The sequence below is a fragment of the Sporothrix schenckii genome, assembly GCF_000961545.1.
Source record: "Sporothrix schenckii 1099-18 chromosome Unknown Cont46, whole genome shotgun sequence".
Lineage (NCBI taxonomy): Eukaryota > Fungi > Ascomycota > Sordariomycetes > Ophiostomatales > Ophiostomataceae > Sporothrix > Sporothrix schenckii.
In genome coordinates this window covers 755,280-778,183 of record NW_015971147.1, presented here as the reverse complement: position 1 = coordinate 778,183, position 22,904 = coordinate 755,280, and the positions used below count along the sequence as shown (strand labels likewise).

Here is a 22,904-nt window from a genome sequence, read left to right as displayed (position 1 = left end):
TGTTTGTCGGGCGTTGATCGAGACACAATAGTATCATCACTTTAGAGCGTTAGGTTAGGACTATACATAGATAACCGGCATGATGACACCTGTTCACTGTTCCGACGAACAACAATGTGCATGCTTGAAAGTACATAAATATGAACCAAATTGTGTTGTCGTATCTCGACAGTTAAACTCCAATACAGTTGTAAAAATACAAACCGTCAATGTTCCGCGGTGCGATACTGGTCTCGACTCTGCTGTTATAGCAGTGCATGAGAGCCATTTTGCGTCACAGGACATCTTTTGTGGCCATGCACCGATCCGAAGTTTGAGGAACAATCCCAATCCAGCCCAAGAAATAATATATCATAATACAATTAATGCCTCCAATACACCAGTGTGCAACAGTACCTTGACCTTTTCCGTTCCCAATCCTTTTTGTTTTCCTTTTTGTTTTCCTTTCCTTTTCCCTTTCCGTCGTTTTGTCTTTTCGTTGTCTTTTTGTTGTCGTGTTCCGTTTTCGATCATATATACCTCGTACATCGTACAATAGCATCGCATCATGCCGTTTTCGTCTGACTTGGACCGGTGTGGCCAGCTATGTAGCATGCTCAGGACAAGCTCTAAGCGGAGCTGCCGTTAAAAGTGAAAATCGACCGGACGCCCTCGGCGATCTTGGCCATGCCCTTATCGACCGTGCGCTCGAAGCGGAAGCGCGATATCGTCTTGCTGCGGATTTTTTGGACTTCGACACCGGCCCGAGCAATGTAGTCGTACAGGTCGTCGATGCCCTCACAGGAGGCGAGAGACGAGCACTCAAAGTATTCTGTGCAGCCCAGCTTCAGGGCTGCGTCCATTCCCTGCCGTGTGTGTTAGAATCCACGACGACAACTCGGAATTGGGGGGTCAAAAGCAGCCATCTCTCACCTTTTCCGGTGTGACCTGCACGGCGTCCTCAACAAAGGTCAACTGAAGAGGGGGCAAACGGCGACGAGCGTCTTTCTTGAGTCCAGCCAGCACAAGAACCGAGTTCTCTTCGTACATGGCAATGTCATTACGGTACTACATCAGAATCGGTGAGCGTGTGCCTTTCTGTGGCGGCCGTGTATGCTGCTTACCTTCTGCAGACTATGGAGCGTGCCGTGGTGGCCAATGTCAAAGCAGAGGACCACGACACTGAACCAGCCGAGTGCTAGAATGCTTGGCTCACAAGGATCACGAGCGCTGCCGCCTTCCGAGAGGTTCAACTGGACACGGACGCCGTCGACCATGATACGGATCGTCTCCTCTTGGATGGAGCTCGGTGCGTATGTCTGGGGGAAATTTCCATACACCAGGCGCCTAGTCAGTTAGCAGCCGTTTCTCTTGTACTTTCTGAAAAGCACCAGGGGGACGTACTTGATCAGCGCCGTCTTGCCGACGCGAGCGTCGCCAATGAAAGCCACATTGACAATCATATCAGGCCGCCCTTCTGCCCAGAATCCGACCTGGTCATCGCGTGAAGGCGGTGGCATAGCAGGTGCCAACCTAGATGACATGATACGGCGTATGGTGCTGGACCCTTGCGAACGGAAGGTACCACTACGCTTGGACAGAGACGAGCGGATGCTGCTAGATGGCGTCTTGCTAAGATGGGTGAACTTGTAGAGCATTTCGTTTTGCTTCGCCACCTCCTCGGGAGACAGGTCCTCACTGTCCCGCTTCTCCTCGGCCACCCCATAAGACATGGTAAGCGATGAAGACAGGCGCTGCGAGAAGCGGCGTACAGGGTCCAGAAGTCTCGTCCGCTTCCGTGCAGAGAGGTCACCAGCATCCTGTAGAAACAATGTTAGCAATCCCAGATGCAGGGCCACGTGGGGTTTTGGTTTGGATGCACATTCATACCTCTGTCAGAAGTCTCTTCTTCGTTCCCAAGACAGGCCTCTCGGCCAGCACGTTGGTTGGCGTGATCTGAGGCGGGCTGCCCAGAGACCGCAGTCTGTTGCGGACCATGGCATTCTCCTTATCGGACGCGTCAATAGCCAGTTTCTCACACGAACGAGAGAGCGCGTCGTCGTCCCCGGTCACACCGGTGTTGCCCAGGTACGGTGCTTGGCGGGGTGCCCGTGCACGGAGCGGCCGGGGGTGCAGCGGGTGGTCGACGGCCGGATTGAGGCCCTGGATGTAGCGTTCTTGTGGCGACACAGGAGGCGGTATCTCGGACAGCCAGTTCTGCATTCGGTTCTCACGGGCAACTTTGGGGCCAATTGTGATCAATGTCGGCGTTGAGCGTCTAATCAACGTCGTCTTGGCGGCACTGCCGCTATCATGCATGAGGACATTGTCATCCTCGTCGAGTGTGCCAGGGGAGGGCGAGACGGGTTCGGCCAACTTCAGCGACGGCGATGTCGGAGGGCTCTGGCAGGGTGATGCGAGTGAATCCTGAGGCGTGGGCGGTGCGGCCGCGGCCCATGGAGATGGAGACATGGACAGAGGGTGCTGGTGATCGAGCACGCGTTCCTTGCGGTCGGCGGTCGTAGGCGGCGTAGCCTCCACGGAATAACCCGCCATGTTGTCGATCGAGAAACGAAAGAAGAAAAGAAAAAAAAAAAAACAGTAACAGCTACCAACAGACAATACAAAGGGCGAAAGAAAACTGGGCTTCAAGGATTGCAAGGATACCAAGGAGCGAACCGGACCGCACCGGTCTAAAGGGATGAAATAAAATACAAGTCTCTCCACGGATACAAAGAGACAGTGTGGATGGAATTTGAACAACGGCAAAGGAGAGCGAGATACGGAGAGAATAAAGAAGCAATTCAGAGTCGTGGGGGAGTGAGAGAAGCGACCAATTCCCGGAATGGCAGGGCAGGACGCAAGGACGAGAAAGACTAAGAGGGAAAGAACACAGGCGTGGTCACAGAAGGAAGGAGCAGCAGAAGCACAAGTTGGTCTGTCAAGGAAGGAGCGATGCCGTGCAAAAATGTGCGGTTCTTTCACTGGAATGGCAGGAACGAGGACATCAAGGGAGAAAAACGTGGAAATGGCAAGAACGTGGTACGACGGAAGGAATGAACGCCACAAGCAGCAGATAGATGCAAGGGACGGGCGTGCAATTTGTTGTGCAGCAGGGCAAGAGCGAAGGTTGAGAAAGGCCAGGCGTCGACGCTTCCTTTCTTGTACTGGGCTGCTCCCTTTTGGAAAGAGGGACAAGGTCAAGATCGCGACGCTTTCAGAGGAGATCTTTTCCCTCTATCACTCTTTTCTCTTTTCTCTTTTCTTCTCCGTGTTCCCCGTTTTCCAGTCGTACCGGCAGTGGTTGTTGGCGGCTAGGTCCACAAAAAGGCTGGCAAGGAGCAGGTCTGGGCCACAAGATGCACCTTGTTCATTGGCATGAGGTCTAGGTGAGTTGTCGGTGCAAAATGAAAGCAAAAAAAAGACGACGAAGCAATGGGATGGAAGGAAGAGAACATGAAAGGCAACTGAGCTCAAAGGTCGACCCTCGTCGTTTTAAACAAGAAGCGTCTTCTTTTTCTAACATTTGCAGATAGGGAACATGAAACGCCGATGTCAAGCAGAATTCGACGACGCGCTTGTGATGCAACTGCGGTTGTGAATGTTGACGCGTCGAGATCCTCTTTAAACGCGTCGAGGCTTGTTCGCAGTGGCAAACAACCTGCAGTAGCGGCGTTGTTCCAGGCTCTTGGACCTCTCGGCACACATCCCGACAACTGGACACACTCAATACAACCGCGCAGACGCCAAGCACGGTTGCAGCGGGGATCCGCGTCTGTAGACAAACGGAATCGCGAGCGAGAGGAATTAACGGGACCGAAAAAAAAAAGCAAAAAAGAGGAGGGCCCGGGAAAAGAGAAAACTCGACAAACGGCAGTCGAGTGGAAATAATCGACGATGGCTGGACGGTGGATAGACAGCAGCAGCCAGCCTCTTGAACGTCTGGCGTGGCACAAAGACAGAATTAGACAGAATGTTTGCTCGTCGAGAAGCACAGACCAGGGTCCTGGCAAACGCGCATGCATCTTGCTTTTGCGGACTGAAAGACCCCTCGTTCGATCTCCATCACGATCGGCCAAGAAACAGGCGCCGATGGGTGTCGCGTGGGGTGTTTCCTGGAAGCAATACTACAACTCCTTACCGGCGAACTCCGTACTAGCTACAGGCGTCTTTGCAGGGAGCTCCACAATGCAAGAGCACACAGACAAGCATTATTCGACAAGAAACACTCGAGGCGCTTAACTTTCGTGCTCTTCACACTTGTCAAGTTCCCAGTACCTGGCGAGCAGAATAACCTATTCTTGATTTCTGTCTTGTCACAAAAGACGCAAAGAATACAAGACGTGTCTGATAGCTGTGTTATGTATGGAGTTAGATACGTGTAGAGCTATTGAGCTGTATGGAAGAGCAACACGCTATCAATACAGTGCAACACAGTGATATTATGGACAATTTTAGGCACTGTCCCCACTGCGCACAGTGTTGGAGCTGGCCCAGAAAGGCAATCTGCAACCTGTCACGTCAGCTCCACCCAAGCTCCTAAACTACACGTCTTGGTGCATCACCACTCTGCCACCCCGTGCCCACACCCTCTTCCGCACCACCAGACACAATCATGGCGGGCAAGTCATCAAAAGGGGCATCGGCCAAGTCCGTCGTTTCGCCATCGCCAGCATCACCGTCATCGCCCAAAAAGACGGTCGTCTTCTTCCACCCGGACCTCGGCATCGGCGGTGCGGAGCGGCTTGTTGTGGACGCCGCCGTCGGCCTCCAGAACCGCGGCCACCGGGTGGTCATTTTTACGAGCCACTGCGACCCGGCACACTGCTTTGACGAGGTGCGCCCGGGCACGGGTGTGTTGGACGTGCGCGTGCGTGGCGGCAACGTGGTGCCGGCGTCGATCCTCGGCCGCTTTGCGATCCTCTGCGCGATTGCCCGCCAGGTGCATCTGTTGCTGCAGATATGGCTGACGGGAGAGCTGGCGGCGCTGGGCGCCACGGCGTACTTTGTCGACCAGTTGTCGGCCGGACTGCCCTTGCTGCGGAGCCTTGGCAGCGCCCATGGTGGCGCTGCACAGCAGACAACACCTACGCCCATCTTCTTCTACTGCCATTTCCCGGACCTGCTCCTGGCCAAGGGCCGGCAGAAGTGGTGGAAGCGGCTGTACCGGGTGCCATTTGACGCCCTGGAGCAGTGGAGCATGGGCTTCTCCGACGCAGTGGCCGTCAACTCGCGGTTTACCAAGTCGGTGGTGACGGCGACTTGGCCGCGGCTGGCGGCCAAGGTCAAGGTGGGCATCGACCCTTTGGTGGCTGAGGACGACAACGGCCTGCGCGTCGTCTACCCGTGCATCGACATCAAGCAGGAGGACGCACTAGAGCAGGAGCGGGCCAGCAACAACAGCAATGACAAGACGACGAAGCAGAACAGGGACGAGCCCGTCGACCTGTGGCAGGGTCTGCCGTTTGTCTTGAGCATCAACCGCTTTGAGCGCAAAAAGGACATTGGTCTGGCCATCCGTGCGTTTGCCGGTTTGCCCACCGGCACCTCCCCCAGGCGGCTCGTCGTCGCCGGCGGCTACGACAACCGCGTTGCCGAAAACGTCGGCTACCACCGTGAACTCGACGCTCTGGCCACCGAGCTCGGCCTGCGCACCGCCACCGCACGCACCATGGTCACCGCTCTCAGCATCCCCGCCGACGTCCAGGTCTTGTTCCTGCTGTCCGTCCCGTCCGCCCTCAAGTCGCTGCTTCTGCACAGCCCCTCGTGCCGCCTGCTTGTCTACACGCCCGCCAACGAGCACTTTGGCATCGTGCCCCTCGAGGCGATGCTCGCCGGCCTGCCCGTGCTCGCCTGCAACTCGGGCGGGCCCACCGAGACCGTCGTCGAGGGCACCACCGGCTGGCTGCGCTCGGCCGACGACGTGGCCGCCTGGACAGACGTCATGGCCAAGGTCCTGCCGGGCACCGACGTCCCCGGCGCATTGACCGACGCCCAGCGCAAGAAAATGGCCGACGCCGGCCGCACACGCGTGCGCAGCCAGTTTGCCGACACGCAGATGGCCGCGCGGCTGGACGGCATCCTCGACGAGATTGTAGACCGTGTGGCGGACGGCACGACCACCGCAACGCCGTCTGTATCCATCGGCTCCCTTCTATTTGCTGCTGTGGCGCTCATTGGTGTTCTGCTGGCGCTGGCTGTGGCCGTGCTGAAACAGATATTCTAACTCTAGTTCGTGGCATTTCGTGGGTGCAGCAGCACTTCACAATTATATAGCAGCTACTTTTGCACAGCTATTCTATGGAGTAATATACCACGTACTAGCATAGGATACGGTCGCATCGAGTCACGACAATAGATACCATATTGTACCATCATCCATATAACAACGAGAAGAACATGTTTGAACAACCGAACCGACACGTCAAAAAATCATATCCCAAAATATGGCTTCGTGATTTTGGCTAGAATGTCTGAAAATGCGAACAAAAAGTGGCAATGCAAGGTATCCGAAAACACCAGCGACAGGATAGCGACAACAAAATGGCTAAAAAACAAGGACTGCAAAAGTATACTTGGTTTGAAGGTACAGTATAAAAAGACAAAGGAGAAGAAATAATCAGGAAGAGCAGGAAAATGAAGTAAAAAACAACAGAATAGAAAGGTTGGTATACATGAAAGTTATAAGGAACATATACGAAATTTTTGAAGGAAAGGGATATACGCAAAGCAAACAGAATGAGTGTGGAAATGCAACGAAAATAAAAGACAAAGGGGAAAATCTGGAAATCAGGGAAATGCAATCACTCTTCATCAACGGCCCCCATAAAGCCGTTGGCCTTGCTCGACTTCTTGCCCAGCTTCAGCATGCTCAGCCGCTTCCGCACACCGCCCATCTTGGCCGGCCCGGGGTCGTCCACCTCGCCTCCCACACCATTGCTGACGCCTTGGCCGTTGCCGGCACTGCTGCTCATGCTCCGCTTGCGGTCCATCGAGGTCAGGTCCGAGCTCTTGCGCGACAGCTCCGCCACCCACTCGCCCGCACCGCTCTTTGGCTTGTTGGCCTCGGCAGGGGCCCGGTTGTTGCTCGTGCTCGTGGTGTAGTAGTTGTTGCTGCCGCTGCTGCCGCTCTTGGTCGGCCGCGGCGTCCCGTTCCCGTTGGTGCTACTGTGCCCGTACTGGGCGCCGCCGACAATCGTCGTCTCCATGCTGGGTGTGTACTGTGGCATCGGCGGCGTCTTGTCGCTGCCGTTCGGGCGGAAGAAGCTCCGGCGGTTGTTCGCGGCATTCGCATTCGCGTTCGCGTTTGCGTTCGGGTTCGCGTTCTCCTTGCTCCGGCTGCGGCTGTGCTCGCTCACCGAATCCATCTCGGCGGCACCAACGCTGCTCTTGCGCGACGTCTCGTGAATCGTGCTCTCGCTGTTTGACATGTGGATGCTGTCACGCTTGCGGCCGGTCGTCGCGCCGCCGCCGAGGAACGACAGGCGCGTACCACGGCCCTGGCGCAATGCTGCAATCGGCTGCACCGCCGACGCTTCCTCGACAACGGCACCACCGCTTTCTACGGCATGGCCACCGCTTGGCCTTGGCCCATTGGCTGTGCCCTCCAAAGTGGAAGCCACATCGGGAAGTCTGGGCGGCGCAGACTCAGTCGGGGACGAGCGGGGCCACGTTGGCGATGTAGTCGTGGTCTCGATAACGGCCTGGGGGGTGAATATGGCAATCTCCGGGGCAAACGTTGCCTCAAAGTCTGTAGAAGGAACGTATTAGTAGGGAAAAGGAGAAAGCAGTACAAGGCTGGTTAGGGAACACATACACTGCATGAGATCGTCCGCGTGGCTCGACAGGCTGTCATTGGACGACCGAGCCAGCAGTGCCAAACTGCGCTTGATCATCATCGCGTGGTCCACGAGCGCCATCTTGATGGCATTCTCCTGCGGATCCATCTCCGGCGTTTCGTCTTCGTCATCCTCGTCGAGCTCGTCGTCGTCGTCGTTGTCGTCGTCTTCACCCTTCTCAGCAACGTCACTGCCCGACTGCTTGCCACGGCGCCCGCTTGTCGGAAGCAGCTCGCGGTAGCTGACCACACTGCTTTCTGACGAGGGATTGACGGAGATGCTGATCGCGTCCAGGAGGACTTGGGCCGTCTCCGGCGAGGAGTCGCCCTCGGCCACCTTCTTTTCCACAGTCGTCATTTCCGCCGTCTTGCGCAAGATCCTCTCCAGGGCAGTCTCCTTGGCCGACAGTCGCGTTTCCCCCACAGTCACAATCTCGCTGCGCCGCAAAATTGTCGGGAACACCTCCGCCGTCGTGTACGTTGTCTTGTGCACATAGTGTTCTGCGACAGGGCCTGTGGTCTGGCGGGTGAGCGAGGTCGAGAAGACCTGCGGGTGAGAGGAAACCAGATACTCGCGAATGACCTGCGGGACACGGGCCCGCTGGAAGACATGATGTCGCAGGTCGCGGTGCGGGCTAATGGCGGACACCACCAGGAACTGGCCCTCCACAATGTCTTCAATCATGTCCTCCGTCGCCGTCGATCCGGCACCTGCAATCAGGCCCGAGCCAGCACGAGAACCGCCAGCACCCGGCGCCGACGGCATGACTACAATCTGTGCTGCCGGGTACTGCTCCTGCAGGCGGTCCGTGAAGGCGCTTGTTCGCTCGTTTGGCGATCCCTCGTACACAAACTCCTTGTCGCGCACGTTGGCCGGGAAGCCGAGGCCGCGGAACATGACGCGGAAGTACTTGGGCACGAGGCGGTCGCTCTTAGCGATGGTCTCGTACACGGTCGCAATCGCGCGCTCGGTGCGGGCGAGTTTGGAGAAGTCGTAAATGTTCGTCTCGTACTGCACCTGCAGCTCTTTGTAGGCGGCCAGAGCACTGCTCCATGCCTCGCCCTCTTCAAAGTGCTTGATCATGTCAAAGTATATACGCTCTTTCCGCTCAAAATGCGATTGCGCTGGGAACGGCGGGTCCGACAACGCCGGTGCCGTACGCAGCGGGTCCCATTCGTACAGCTCGGCATGCAGACGCAGGGCCAGGCCAGCCTCTGCATGGTTGCGCGATGCTGCCTGTAGCGAGGCCAGCTGGTGGACGTAGCGCACAAACATCTCTTCCTTTTGCATGTCCCGGAGGAACTCCATCAGCCGCAGCCGGTTGATCAGGTGGGACGCCTCGCCCGAGGCAGGTATACCGCTATTGGCGCCACTGGCCGCTGCAAGTGCGCCGGCTGCCGACGAGCCGGTCACTGCGCCGCCGCCGTCGCCACCGTGGACGGCGACCAATAGATCCAGGAACTCGTCAATGGTGGCAATGAGCTCGCGCAGTGCCGTGTAGAGCGGCTCGTCAGGAACATCGGCAAGAGCTGTGAACCGGGCGAGCAGCTCGCCCACAAACAGCTTTTGCAGAATGCTCTCGGTCAGGGGCTTCGTCTTGAAGTAGTGGTCAAGGTAGTCGATGATCTCAGCCTGGATGATAAACAGGTCCTCGCTCAGCGTCCACTCGCTCACAATCATAGTCTGGAGCACCTCGACCGCCATCCGGCGCAGGCCTTCATGCACGCTGAGGCAGAGCTCAACAATGGGGCCGACCAGTGTCGGCACATACTGGACCTGGTAACCGCCCATCTTGCTGAGGCCGTAGCGCTGCTGCTCGTCGGCCGTCGCATCCCAGCCAATGGCCTCCCACGTCCGGCGCAGCAGATCCGCGCCGTGCTCACGGACGTCACCTGCAATCTTCCAGACCGCACGCCGTTTCTGCTCTGGGAACGTCTCGAGCGCCAGCGAGGGGCTGCTGACAAGCATCAGCAGAGTCGTAAAGAGCAGCTTCCATAGCTCCGTGTTGAAACTCTCGGCATCATCCGGGTCGGGTAGAAAGCTTTCCAGGAGAATCGTGGACAGATATTGCAGCGTACGCATAATCGACTTGTGGTGGAATATGTGGGTGCTCAGCCACGTCGAGGGGAAGGCTTCGCCGCGCAAGATGCTCATGTGGACGCGCAGCGTATTTTCGAGAATGACTGCAAGATCGCCGTCGGCCAATTCGAGCTGCATGCCGCTTGGTGAGTTTGACACAGCAGACAGGATGGCGGACAGTTCCACCAGAGCCTCATCAAAGACGGGCTGCTGTTGCTGGCGCTGCAGCAGCTTCTGCTGATCGGTGGGCTGCGGCCGTCCATCCAGAGAGTCTTCGGATCCGCTCTCTGGCAACGCGACCGGCCGCGATGCGAAAGGATATTGCGTCGGGAAGAGCAGCGACAGACGGGTTCGTGGAGGTTTGGCTGGTGTGTTGGCGCCGGCGGCAGCAGCGGCAGTTTCGATGGAATGCTGAATGGCCAGGTACGACTCAAGGATCTTTGGTACGTAGTCGGGAATCTCGGGGCCGAGGTGGTCGATCTGGCTGGCAAGGATGGAGCAGCAGAGCCGGACCTGCTCCTTCCATTGCTCAGTCACCTCGTCGCTGTGGCCCCAATGTGGTGCTATCCAGCGAACTGTATTGGCGCTCAGCGCAGATCTCTGCTCCGGGTGAGAGAAAATCTCCAGACGGGAGTAGTTGATGATCAGGACCAGCTTGTACAGCACGAGCTTGCCCTTGACGTTAGCACACGCGTCCATAAAGTCAATGGCAATGTGCAAAATCTCTTCGGTCGTCAACAGATTCGACAGCTCAGGCAGCCATGTGTGAAAGTGCTGGACTGCCAGCGTCTGGCTACCGACGAGAACGGGGGCCGTGTTGCGCATCATGGCCTCGAGGGCCTTGAAGATGCTCTGCAGGTGGCGCGTGAAACCGGGACTCGAGCTGGTGATGCCGATGCCTGCTTCTTTGACTTTTTGCTGGTCGCGCGCGTGTGTGATGAACTTGAGAATATGGCGGACGACCTTGAACGTGGCACGGAGCTTACGCGATATCTGGGGCTCCGTGGGTTTGGCGAGGAGACGGGTGAACGATCGAACGAGACAGGGTGTGGCGAAAGGGTAGTTGAACTTGTTCTCGGCGTAGTGGTCGACAAGCGGACCAACGTTGAAGCGGCGATCGTGGACGATATCAAGAACCCGCACAAGTGCCGTGAAGACGAGGTCCTCGTACTCGTCGTTGCCAGCGTAGTCGACTAAGATGGCAAACAGGGCGTCCAGCACGTCACTGAGAAGCTTCACGACTTCAATCTCGGGAACGAAGATGAGCTGCTGGAGCAAACTCGGAACGTTTTCTTTAAGGCCTTCGCGCCACTTCAGCAGACCCAGGACAACACGGTCCTGGGAGAAGCGTGTGCTGCACAAGTATGACTCGACGCGGAGCGCAGCCAGCGGGCCAGTGACCTCGGACTGCGCGTCACCACGGCCCTTGGAAGCCCACGGCAAGGAAAGGTAGCCACCACGCCCAGGCGGTGCGTTGGCCGGTGGACGAGGTGCAACGGTATTCTCGTCGACGCGGTACAAGAGAAGAGAGTGAGCACCGTCCCGCACAAATGCTGACTGGTCCCACAGCGGCATGTACGCCACGGCAAATGGAGGGTTGGGCATATCCGCAACGAACATGACCACGTGCGCCGAAGACACGTCCTGTGGCACCAGGGACAGACGCAGAGTCTGTCGCCAGCCTTCACTTCTCTCCGCCGCCAAGGAGCGCCACGTGCTGAGACCCTCGCCATTGGAGTAGGGGAAGATGCAGTTGTCGATGCGCTCACCATTGGCGCGGCGCACTTCGAGTGTGACCTGCAGATTGTTGCCGTGCATGCCGTTGGGAAGCGCTGCTGGGCTTGTGCCATAACGAGACAACTGGACTTGGCGGCTGAGCATAGCATCCTGCAGCGTCACATAAATGTCGGAGCGGGGCTTCGTCGGTGCTCCCGAGAAGCCCATCTTGTTGGTCTTGCCGACACCAGCCAGCAGTGTAGGCGTAGCTCGGATAAGAACATCGGCGTCTTGGTGATTGAAGGCGCGGAGGTGCACTTGCACGCGCTCAGAGCCGCGCGACTTTTCAAACTGGCCAGACCTGCTGTGCATGAGCTCCTGGATCAACGGGTCCCAGTCGTCGCCCGCCTGTTGCTTCTCGCCGACGCGGTCACTGGGCGCCCAGATGTTGATCACATGTTCCACCTCGTCGTTTTGCTGCTTCATGATGGCGTTGAGCTTCAGGACACCAACGCCCGTCATCCGATCGGTCGTCATGTAGTGACCTGTCGAGCCGTCAAATGAACTCCGGCCGGCGCTCTTTGAGGTAGCTGTGCTCGGCGGCTGTGACTGACCGTCGCGGCTGGCCGGGGCACCACCGGTTCCTGGGCGGTCCTCGCCTTGTTCGTTCAGCGAGTCGAGTTTCGTATTGGCCGAGCGGGACAAGGCGGCACGACTGCTCTTGCCGGACCACATCAGACTTCTCCGGACCGACTTGTTCCCACTGGACAGGGGCGGGCGGTTGCCGTCCTTAGAGGCACCACTTCCGCTCATGGGCACGCCAGCGCCGTGGCCGTGCGAACCTGAACCTGAGCGGGAGGCTGGCTTGCTCGAGTGTGGTTGAGCGGCAGTGGAGATTTGCTGCGCCGAACGAACCGCCACAACAAGGAAGAGGTCGGAGTCGAGAGCCGGGGCCTCGCCAATGTCGGCAGACGAGAGGTCGGTAAAGAGAGAGCGCATGGCGAGGCCCTTGGTCAGATTGTTGATGGAGCCGCCGGGCGGCGTGCTGATGCTAAAGTTTTCAGACAGACGGACGAGGATGCCGCCCACACGGCCAACGAGGCTGAGCACCAGCGTGGTGTCCTCAGTTGACGCACCCGCGAAGCCCTTGACGTCGACAAGCAAATGATGAAGGGCAGTGGGCTCAACATGCGGCTGTGGGGGCTCGCTGAGCATGCTCATAATGGACTGGAGCTGTGTGATCTCGACCACGGAGTCGTCGCCCGTCAGGATGCGGCCGCGCTGGACGGGGTCCCGCACAATGACCTCGCCGCCGCAGAGCTTGTTGACACGCACGAGATCCCACACTGTCTTTTCACGCAAGATGCTGTACTCCCAGGTCGTCAGCACGTTGTGAAGGAACTGTTGGCGGGCGAGGTTCAACGACGCAATCAGCTGCGAGAGGATGTCGAGCTTGTGGTACTGGCGGGTGAGGAGGAGCTCGTGTAGGTTGGTGGAGTGCCACTCGCGCAGGCAGGAGGCGATCTCGTCGATCAGCGGCTCGCCTGCTGAGGTCGGCGTCTCGTCGCCAATCTTAAGCATGGGAACGGGTGCTTGTGGGCGCGGTGCGTTGGGATCGCGCTTGACCGGGACGGAGAGGCGCTCCTGGGACGAAATCGTCGCCATGGAGCGAGCGCGCGAGGACGGGTTGCTGGTGCGACTGCTCTTCGCATAGCCGTCGGCGGTGCCGTTGATGACGGACAGCTCGAGCTCCTTGAGGGCTTCACGCTTCTTGGCGGGTCGCTGGCCAGCGATGCCACTCTTTGCCGAGTCGCTGCCGTGGGGATCGCCCGTCTGGTTTTCGCCGCCTGCGCCATCGTCGCTACCGTCAGCGGCAGTTTTGTCGTTTTCATGTTCGTCGTCTTCGTCGCCAGCTACTGACTCGCCGAGTAGCTCGCGCACTTCGACACAGCTTCTCGGGAAAATGCCGCTGAAAACGCGTGCCTCGAGGGTCTGGCCCTTGACAGATGTCAGACCGGCCAGCAAGCTCGGCGGCTTCAGCAGATAGCCACGCAGCCAGCTGCCGTCGGTGGTCTCCTCGATAATGTAGAGCTCATCGCCGATTTCGAGGACGAGGTCTTCGGGGTGGGATGCTGCAAAGGGGAACGTCGCTACTGCGAACGCAATGTGAGGCAATGGTTGCCAGGGCATTGTACCGGCTACGCGTGCATCTATATCCGCACCGATTCACGGAGCTGCAAGAGGTGGGATTCGTAGATCGCTTTCGTCGGCTGTGTATCGATATGTCGTACCTCAGTGGTCACCGGAGAATTGAAGACGGCGTCGCACAATTGGAGGTACCACAAGCAACGGTCTCATGCACAAGGTCGTAGGGCTGTGGGCGTAGCGATCACGGGCATGGCATAGGAGGTACAGTGCGTCCTGTCTTTCGTCGCGTTAGACAACTGAGGCTGTAGCAGCGGTATGAGAGAGCAGCAAATCTGCAAGGTTTGAAACGCAAAGGACACTGCGGTGGAGAGACGATAAAACAGGTGTGCAGAGTACAACAAGAGGAAAAGCTTGGACGCTTTCAAGGTGGCGCAAAGGAGTGTCGAAAGCGGTGGACGTACAATAGCTGTAAGAATCGTCGTGGGTATGCGCCGTTAAAGGAGAGCCCGAGGAAAATGCGAGATTGTCGAAATTGTGTCTCAAAATTATGTCTCAATGTCGTTACGTCTCGATGCTGTCGTCGCGAAACTGCAGTTCTGTCAGAATTTTGTGCGCATTGAAACGAAAAGAAAAAAAGGAAACCTCCTTCGTCGAGTCCAATTCGGTCGCACTCACGCAAACGGCAAACAAAGAACCACCAGCACACTGTGCTGTATCGCCTACAGACAAAAAGTTTCTGGGCCGGCAGAGTGCTGTCGCGTTAGCTGGGCGCGTTGTTTAGAGGGCGGGACAGGTGACGACAGGAGGATGGGAGTGCTGGAGGGCTGGGAAAGGGGCGAGGCGGGAGGAAAAAGGCATTGCCACTCACGGACGACGCTCACAGGGTCGCTAAGAAACCACGAGGAAGTGATCGTCGTGCATCAAATCTGAGAAATGGGCCAAAACCGGGGGTCTTTCGAAGAACTGTAACTCGAGGCTGAGGCCGGTCGGTGGAGCAATGGCCAGAGCCAAAACGAAACAGTGAGATTGAGCAGCCCGATGCAACGGGACGGCGAAACGGTGAGAGGTGACGACCAGGATGCAGAAAAGGCAGATCATAAGAGAGGTGATAATCAAGTCCAAAACGGATGCACACAATTTTCGAAAATGCTGAAGCGGACTGGGGGCCAGCGATGTGGCGTGGAGAAGCAGGGTCCGTCAACCAGTCGCGCAGCAGCTGGAGTGGGTAAAAAGTTAAATTGATGGCTGCGATCGTGGGTCGGAGACCGTGAAGCAGGTCGACAGGGGCGTCGTTGGTGTGCTGTTGACTTGTGTTTGGGACTCAGATGTGACTACGACGTATTCTGTAGATGCTGTTCTGTTTGCCCTTTCTGGATGAGCGAGATGCCGCACCCAGCCCTGGTCGTTCCTTCCCTGAGAACAGAGAACAGAACCCCCGCCCCTGTTCGTCGTGTCCTGTCACGGCGCATTCGTGCCTTCCTGATATGCGTCCGCGTCCCCCCTGGCACTTTCCTTCTTTCTCACGCTCCCGTTCACTTCTTCTTAGCTCTTTCCTAGTCTGGTTCCCTGGCCTGTCCCGCACTTCAATCAGGGATGGGACTCCTGATTGGCTGGCGCTGCCAGGGCAAGAGCCGGATCCTGGCACTAACGGACGCCATCGCGCTGTCTGCAATGTGGAGCATATTATGGCATCAAACGACGTATGTCGTACGTTTAAGTCGGACAGATGTCTGTATTCTGTCTTCCGTGTTTGCATCACTGGTGCTGCTTTTATAATTAACGCTGTGATGTAGCGTGATAATGAGTGAACGGCAGCAGTGTACAAGTTCGCGCCCGGGCTAGAAGGAGTCGGAACGATCAGGCGACAGAGCTCTCGTATAAAGGCCGAAAAAGCAGCAGAGAAAAAATTCTGCAGCAGGGTCCGAGCCCAGGTTGGCACCGGCTGCACGAGCTGCACAATCACAGAAGTACGGTGCATGAGCACCCATCCCTAAGAAAACTGCACGAATGCATCAGACAAAACGGACAAATCGGCCGGTCACACATGGCACTGACCTCCGAGGAAGCAAGGGGTCGGGCCTGCTCAGTGCAAGCCCTACTCGCTTCGACGGCAGACGAGCAAATCTGCCGAACGGCAATCCGTGGCCGTTGTCGAGTATTCGTCTTGTCCATCTCGCGAGTCGGTCTCTCCTTTTTTTTCTTCTTTTTTTTCCCTTTTTTTTCAATTTCTCGTGTGAGAATCGTCTCGTCTCAGGCCCTTCTTACGCAACCTTTGTTCTTCTAAACGGCTCGGCTGCACGTTGCTGCAAACACTATCGATCTGCATGCACAACAGCGGCCAATGGATGCGGCTTGATCCAGCGAGCTGGGCCAATAAATGGATGTTGTGCGGTGTACGGCGCACGACACCTCTGCCGTATGGGCAGGCGACCGTTGAGGCCCACAAGCTCCCTGGAATGCGCTATCGGCGATGTAACGGGTTTCTCAGGGGCATGCAGTAGCTACAAGGAGCAGACAGATCGGCACATGTGAAGCCCTGGACAGAGCTAGCGTATTATGTCATCAAGATCCAGGTGTGACGTGTCACGTGCTGATATGTCCTATGACGGAATCATCGAATGCCCGCTTATCCTAATACGGGAGCTCCCTTTCACAGGCAGCCTGTTTTCCCGGGAAACCGCCGTCGAGTAAGCAGCTTCTCGACAACACTACGAGCCACCAACAGCTCCAAGCACACGACCTCTCTCGATGGCCATCAACTATCACGTTTGACATTGTTACGTTCGTTCTCCCGCACAACGCTGTTTACAAAGAAACATCTCATCCAACTCGCCAACAAACGCCTTATATTAGGCCCCTCTCCGACACCAAGCCAAAACTTTGCCTCCTCGATCCCGAGATACTTTCGATACGTCTTTGACGACGGGTAGCCCGGATAGCAGCATCACGCCGACCGCTGTGCCTTGTCCGGCTTCTATCTAATTGACACTGTACGGGACCGTCGCGTCTCGCTTCCGTCTTCCTCGACACCTACCCTCCCAATCTCGACTCACGTGCACTGGTCACCTCGACCGTAGTACTCTCCATTGGCTGGTGCGCAAAAGCATCCTTTGACGGCATCACAGCATGATCTTCTTGCTCAGCGTGGCCCTCGCGGCCGCCGTGCAGCCGGCAGCGGCTATGCTGGCGTGCGACCGCGTCGTCGCGGACAAGCAGATCTTCGACTTTAGCCCTCTCCGGGGCCCGCACTCCGTCGTCACGACGCAGCACACTCCGCCCACCGAGCAGAATGTTACGTACACGCTGGATCTGTGCGGCCCGCTGAAGCGCAAGGAGGACGTGCCCAAGGGAGAAGAGTGCCCAAACGGAAGCTGGGGTGGGTTCATATCTTTGTCTAGTTTTTCTTTTTTTTCTTTTTCTTTTGTTGTTATTCATTGCTCACGTACTAACTCAACAACAAGCCTGCGCGATAAAACGACTACGAGCGGCCGACGGCACGACCAGCATCACACAGGTGATTCCACTAGCCGGCAACCTCGCGGACCACGGCGGCGGCTCGCTCGACCACAAGGCGACGCGCCTCAAGACGGCCGACTCGAACGCGGACGCGCAGCAGGAGGGCGTGCGGCTGGTGCTGCAGGGCGGGCGGTACCCGCTCGACGGCGCCGTCAAGGACCGCCAGAACCAGCGCGTGATTGTGGAGCTGCTGTGCGACAAGGAGCGCACGGGCACCGAGGGCGAGTGGCTGGTGGACGAGTACGAGGGGGCGGCGGGCGGCGGCGGTTCGGCGGAGCCGCCGCAGATGGTGGCGAACGAGACGCTCGTGGATGCGGGCTTCAGCACGCGCGAGGACCACCCCGGCGAGAAGCAGCTGACGCGCGAGGGCGAGAACCCGGCGCTCGTGTTTGGCGGCTACGAGATCCACGACGCCGACGGCGCGTTTGGCACCCTGCGGCTGACGTGGTACACCAAGTACGCGTGCGAGAACGCGGCCGACGGGCGGCGTGACCACTGGGGCTTCTTCACGTGGTTCGTGGTCCTGGTGTTTCTGGGCACGGCGGCGTACCTCATCTTTGGCTCCTGGCTCAACTACAACCGGTATGGCGCGCGCGGCTGGGACCTGCTGCCGCACATCGACACCTTGCGCGACGCGCCGTTCCTACTCAAGGACTGGGTGCGGAGGCTGATTAACACTCTCCAGGGCAGCGGCAGCCGGGGCGGCTACAGCGCTGTGTGAGCCGTGAGAGTGTGAATTGAAGGGGCTTGTGTTGTATTGGACTGTGTGTTATGTTGATTTGTCTGTATCCACCATGGTTCGTTTTTCCTGTCGATATATGTATTTTGGTCTTTTGGTCATTTGGTCTTCGGTCCTCTGGTCTGCTTGCTGTCCCTTCGTTTTGTTCCATTTGTCTTATATTCTCCTTTGCTCATTGTCTGTTTCATTATTGTTCTTTTTGGCCGTTGCTCGGCATTCATTGGGACATTTCTATCAGGATGGGTTCTTGGAACACGGTTTTTGCATCTTTTGTCTCAGCAACTCAAGACAACTGTTACTTATTATCAAACCACATTGGAATCTTGGCATACTTCGACTCGCGTTACCGCAAGAGGATTGGTGACACAGGCCTCTGTTCACAGCATTGTTGGCCACAAACGTGTCGGCTTGATTTGACCCCGCCAAGTTTAAGTGCATCTCGCAAAGAAGCTTTTTCGGATGCTTGTTGCACCTGTCTGACGCCTATCTTCGTCCCGGCGCTATGCGTGCTAGTCGCTATGGCGCAACAGCTGCAGGAACAACGTCATTGGCTGGTCAGCCACTGCGATTCGCTGCTCTCCAACGGACCTGACTTGTTCGCACTGCTGGCGCGCCCGATTGCGGAATTCACACGCCTAGACGGAACAGCACCCCGAGTCAGAGTTTCGTTCTCCGTCGCCTCGATCCGCGAGCTGGCTTTATAATCGTCGCTGACCACCCACGGCATCCACGGCACATACGGGCTTTTTGTTCTTTTTTTGGCGCTCCTGCATCCCAAATGCGTCTATCCTGTCTAAAGCCTCTCCCCAGGCAGGTTTCGTCGGTTGTCACTCGCGCATCTTCCCCGCATTGTCGCCAGCTTCGCTTCTACGCAGCACCCGCCATGGCGTCCACCAAGAAGCTCCAGCCCGCCGCCCGCGTCTCTGGCCAGCGGCAAGACGTCTGGACGATTGTCAACGAGGCCGCCGCAGCGTCGCCCAAGCAGCCGATTGTCAATATGGGCCAGGGCTTTTTCGGGTACAACCCGCCCAAGTTTGTGCTGGACGCCGCCAAGGAGGCGCTCGACCGCGTCGAGTGCAACCAGTACAGCCCGACCAAGGGCCGGCCACGCCTCCGCAAGGCCATTGCCGACGCCTACACGCCGTTCTGGGGCCGCCCGCTGAACCCGGAGACCGAGGTGACCGTCACGACGGGCGCCAACGAGGGCATGCTGAGCGCGTTCATGGCCTTTATCGAGCCGGGCGACGAGGTCATTATCTTTGAGCCCTTTTTCGACCAGTACATTAGCAACATCGAGATCCCCGGCGGCAAGATTGTGTACGTGCCGATGCACCCGCCGGCGGACGGCGCCGACCGCACGTCGTCGGCGGGCGAGTGGACGGTCAACTTTGAGGAGCTGGAGCGGGCCGTGACGCCACGCACCAAGATGATTGTCATCAACACGCCGCACAACCCGGTGGGCAAGGTGTTTTCCAAGGACGAGCTGCTCAGGATTGCGGACATCTGCCTCAAGAACCAGATCATCATCCTGTCGGACGAGGTCTACGACCGCCTGTTCTACACGCCGTTTACGCGCATTGCGACGCTGTCGCCCGAGATCGAGAAGCTGACGCTGACGGTCGGCTCAGCCGGCAAGAACTTTTACGCCACGGGCTGGCGGGTTGGTGAGTGGGAGGTGATACGCGGGTGGCTGTCGTGAGAGGTGAACAGGACCTGACGTTTTTAGGCTGGCTCATCGGCCCTCCGGAGCTGCTGCAGCATGTGTCAGCGGCGCACACGCGCATATGCTACTCGTCTGTGTCGCCCCTGCAAGAGGCGTGCGCCATTGGTAACTCTTCCCCTTCCCCGCCACCCACGACGAGAAACATGCCGTAGAGCGGCATCTACTGACCACTCACTACCGTAGGCTTCGAAAAGGCCGACGCGGAGGGCTTCTGGGACGACAGCGTCAGGGAAATGAAGGGCAAGCTGGCGCGCTTCAATGAGATCTGGGGCGAGCTCGACATCCCCTACTCGGAGCCCGAGGGCGGCTACTTTGTGCTGGCCAACCTCAGCAAGGTCAAGCTGCCGGCCGACTATCCCTTCCCGCCGCACGTCGCCAGCCGGCCGCGCGACTTCCAGCTGTGCTGGTTCCTGATCCAGGAGCTGGGCGTGGCCGCCATCCCGCCGACCGAGTTTTACACCGAGGCCAACGCGAACATTGTGGAGGACTACCTGCGGTTTGCCGTGTGCAAGCCGGACGACGTGCTGGAGACGGCCAAGGAGCGTCTGCGCGGTCTGAAGAAGTTTATTCAGTAGTGGAAGACAGCAAGACGGCAAGTACAAGGAGAAGGAAAATATCGAAAAGAAAAACGACAACAATATACAGTCGGCGCGCAGGTGCACGTCCACATATAGAATTCCGCAACGATTTCGCAACTTTGTTGATCAAATTAGAGACGCCGTCAAACAGCCCTCCTGCCTACCGTTTTTTTCCTTGCTGTTCCCCTTTTTCACCTGTGATACGATGTTTACTTGAAGCATGAAAAGAGGGCCGAGAACGGGATGGACGCTGTGGCCGGCTTCGTAGCCGGTTCGGCGACCGTCGCCTCCTTGGCCTCTGATGTTGACGCAGATGAAGCCGCCTTCTTGTCCTTGGGGATGTGGATGCTCTTGGTGTACGCATACGACAGCAGGCCCTGCTTGCCCATCTCGCCGCCGAAGCCGCTGTCCTTGAAGCCGCCGAACCACGCGCGCACATTCGGCTGTTCGCTCGCGTTGATCCACACGGACCCGGCCTCAAGCCGGTCGGCCAGGCGGCGCGCCTTGGCCACGTCGGTCGAGTAGACGCTTGCGCCGAGTCCTGCGTTCGCAAGGTTGGCCCGCGCCACCACCTCGTCGTCCGTCGTCCACTTGAGCACGGGGATGATGGGCCCAAACTGCTCCTCGCGCACCAGCAGCGAGTCTTCGGCCGGCTCGGCTACGACCGTGGGCTGGATCCAGAAGCCGTTGCCCGCGAGCACCTCGCCACCCGCCACAATCTTGCCGCCGCCTGTGTCGGCCTTGGCATCCTCCAAAATGTTGCGCACAATGTCGTACTGCATCTTGTTGGAGACGGGACCAAAGACGGTCGGCACGCTGTCGTCGCCCCGGCGCGCGTCGTCGGTGGCATCGGCCGCGGGCACGGCCGGCGCGTAGTTCTTGTTGGTCTCGGCGACAAACTTGGCCAAGAACGCGTCGTAGATGGACGCGTGCACGTAGACGCGCTTGGTTGCCACGCACATCTGGCCCGCGTTGAAGAAGGCTCCCCCGGCGGTCTGCGCCACCACGGTGTCCAGACGGCCCGGCTCGTCGGCCACGTCGGCAAACACGATGGCGGCGTCGTTGCCCGCGAGCTCGAGCGTCACCTTCTTCAGCGTCTGTGCACAGCTGGCCATGACGCGCTTGCCCGTGGCAATGGTGCCCGTGAAGCTGATCTTGTGGATGCCGGCGTGCTGGGTCATGCGGGCGCCCAGGTCCGCGCCGCCGTTCACAGCCTGCAGCACGCCCTTGGGCAGCAGCTCGAGGCACAGCTCGATCCAGCGCAGCACGGTGTAGGGCGTAAAGGGGCTGGGCTTGACAATCACGCAGTTGCCGGTGATGAGCGCCGAGATCACCTTGAGGTTGCAGAGGATCAGGGGGAAGTTCCACGGGCAGATGGCGCCGACGACGCCCAGGGGCGGGTGCGTGGCCAGAATCTGCACGTCGTCGTCCTCGTACTGCACCTCGTCCTCGAGGCCCGTGGTCGAGTAGTACATGGTCTGGTCGATCGTGTTGGTGATTTCGACGGCCGCGACGATTTTCTGTCTGGGTCAGTCCCGCGCAACGCCCCGCCGACAGCTCACGCCACGACAGCAACCTACCGACTTTCCCGTCTCGCGCCGCAGGATGTCCGTCAGCTCGTCCTCGTGCGCCTTGATCTGGTCGGCTATGCGCACAAGCAGCTTTTGCCTCTCAGCCAGTGTCGTCTGCGCCCAGGACGGGAACGCCGCGTTGGCCGACGCAATGGCGTCGTCGAGGTCCTGCGTCGTGGCAATGGGGCATGGCCAGAGCTCCTCTTCGTTTCGCGGGTCGACGCTGTGGTGCGTCTGGGTAGCGCCGTCAGTGGTAGCGGCAGCCGGCCGGCGCGCGCCGTCGACGATATTGAAGAAGGAGTATTCGGGGAGTGTCATTTTGGCGGACAGTTGTATTAGAAGTGCTGTGCAGAGCACTAGGCTGTTGAGGTAGCGAAAATATAAAAAAAAAAAAAAAAAAAAAAAAGGAACCACTACTATGGTGTCAACAGGTCGATATTTCAAGAACAAAATGACGATGGAAGAAAAACAGAAAAGGAGTAAAGCACAAGGTTACAACGGCAAAAAAGATATACAGGAAATGATGGACGATGTATCGAAACGGAGGAGACTTGAAATCAAAATGAGATGCAGCTTCAGACGACTCTTTAACCGGGCACGAGCCGTTTCTGCATTGCCGCTCTGTCCACTTCCTTATCCATCCGCTCCTTGTTCATCCCATTTCTGTTAATGTTTAATGTTCCGCCCGTCCGCAGAACCATCCCGTGGAAACACTCGACACGGCAGCAGACATCCTCTTGTGCGCACCCACCCTCGCCTGTTCAGCCTTTCGCTCTTCCTATCACAATCAATGCCGCTCCTACGTAGCTTGAGCTGCCTAAATAGTATGTGATGTGCAGTTACTTCCCACTCACTGAGAGATGGAATAATCGAGCAGCGTCGGCGCATCAATTCTGTGGTTCAGCTCTCCTTTCCTTTTCCTGCGCACCGCGTTCGTGTGTGAAGGAGACGCAGACGGATTTACTGGTTTTCTTTAGTCGAAGGAACACAATAGAGCGATCCGGGCAAGGTTGCAGT

At 57.8% G+C, this 22,904-nt stretch overlaps 6 protein-coding genes across 6 annotated transcripts; 3 read left to right on the top strand and 3 right to left on the bottom strand.

The window, feature by feature from the left end:
• Positions 1 to 608: 608 nt before the first annotated feature.
• On the bottom strand, positions 609 to 2,535 carry SPSK_04100 (uncharacterized protein; the record flags this gene model as incomplete). The annotated part of the gene is made up of 5 exons (XM_016730911.1): positions 609 to 845; positions 913 to 1,047; positions 1,104 to 1,326; positions 1,384 to 1,799; positions 1,870 to 2,535. The coding sequence occupies 5 exons, from the start codon at positions 2,533 to 2,535 to the stop codon at positions 609 to 611; spliced, it is 1,677 nt and encodes a 558-aa protein (XP_016586550.1).
• Positions 2,536 to 4,594: 2,059 nt separating this feature from the next.
• On the top strand, positions 4,595 to 6,205 carry SPSK_04214 (alpha-1,3/alpha-1,6-mannosyltransferase; the record flags this gene model as incomplete). Its single annotated transcript, XM_016731025.1, has 1 exon — positions 4,595 to 6,205. One exon carries the CDS (start codon positions 4,595 to 4,597, stop codon positions 6,203 to 6,205), a length of 1,611 nt encoding a protein of 536 aa, XP_016586549.1.
• A 577-nt stretch (positions 6,206 to 6,782) lies between these two features.
• Positions 6,783 to 13,802, bottom strand: SPSK_03841 (RhoGEF group protein; the record flags this gene model as incomplete). The annotated part of the gene is made up of 2 exons (XM_016730656.1): positions 6,783 to 7,729; positions 7,796 to 13,802. 2 exons carry the CDS (start codon positions 13,800 to 13,802, stop codon positions 6,783 to 6,785), a joined length of 6,954 nt encoding a protein of 2,317 aa, XP_016586548.1.
• Positions 13,803 to 16,886: 3,084 nt separating this feature from the next.
• SPSK_04399 (autophagy protein) lies at positions 16,887 to 17,997 on the top strand (the record flags this gene model as incomplete). The annotated part of the gene is made up of 2 exons (XM_016731206.1): positions 16,887 to 17,136; positions 17,222 to 17,997. 2 exons carry the CDS (start codon positions 16,887 to 16,889, stop codon positions 17,995 to 17,997), a joined length of 1,026 nt encoding a protein of 341 aa, XP_016586547.1.
• A 901-nt stretch (positions 17,998 to 18,898) lies between these two features.
• Positions 18,899 to 20,313, top strand: SPSK_04279 (kynurenine aminotransferase; the record flags this gene model as incomplete). The annotated part of the gene is made up of 3 exons (XM_016731090.1): positions 18,899 to 19,679; positions 19,742 to 19,843; positions 19,922 to 20,313. The coding sequence occupies 3 exons, from the start codon at positions 18,899 to 18,901 to the stop codon at positions 20,311 to 20,313; spliced, it is 1,275 nt and encodes a 424-aa protein (XP_016586546.1).
• A 212-nt stretch (positions 20,314 to 20,525) lies between these two features.
• Positions 20,526 to 22,205, bottom strand: SPSK_04190 (uncharacterized protein; the record flags this gene model as incomplete). Its single annotated transcript, XM_016731001.1, has 2 exons — positions 20,526 to 21,836; positions 21,897 to 22,205. 2 exons carry the CDS (start codon positions 22,203 to 22,205, stop codon positions 20,526 to 20,528), a joined length of 1,620 nt encoding a protein of 539 aa, XP_016586545.1.
• Positions 22,206 to 22,904: the final 699 nt, after the last annotated feature.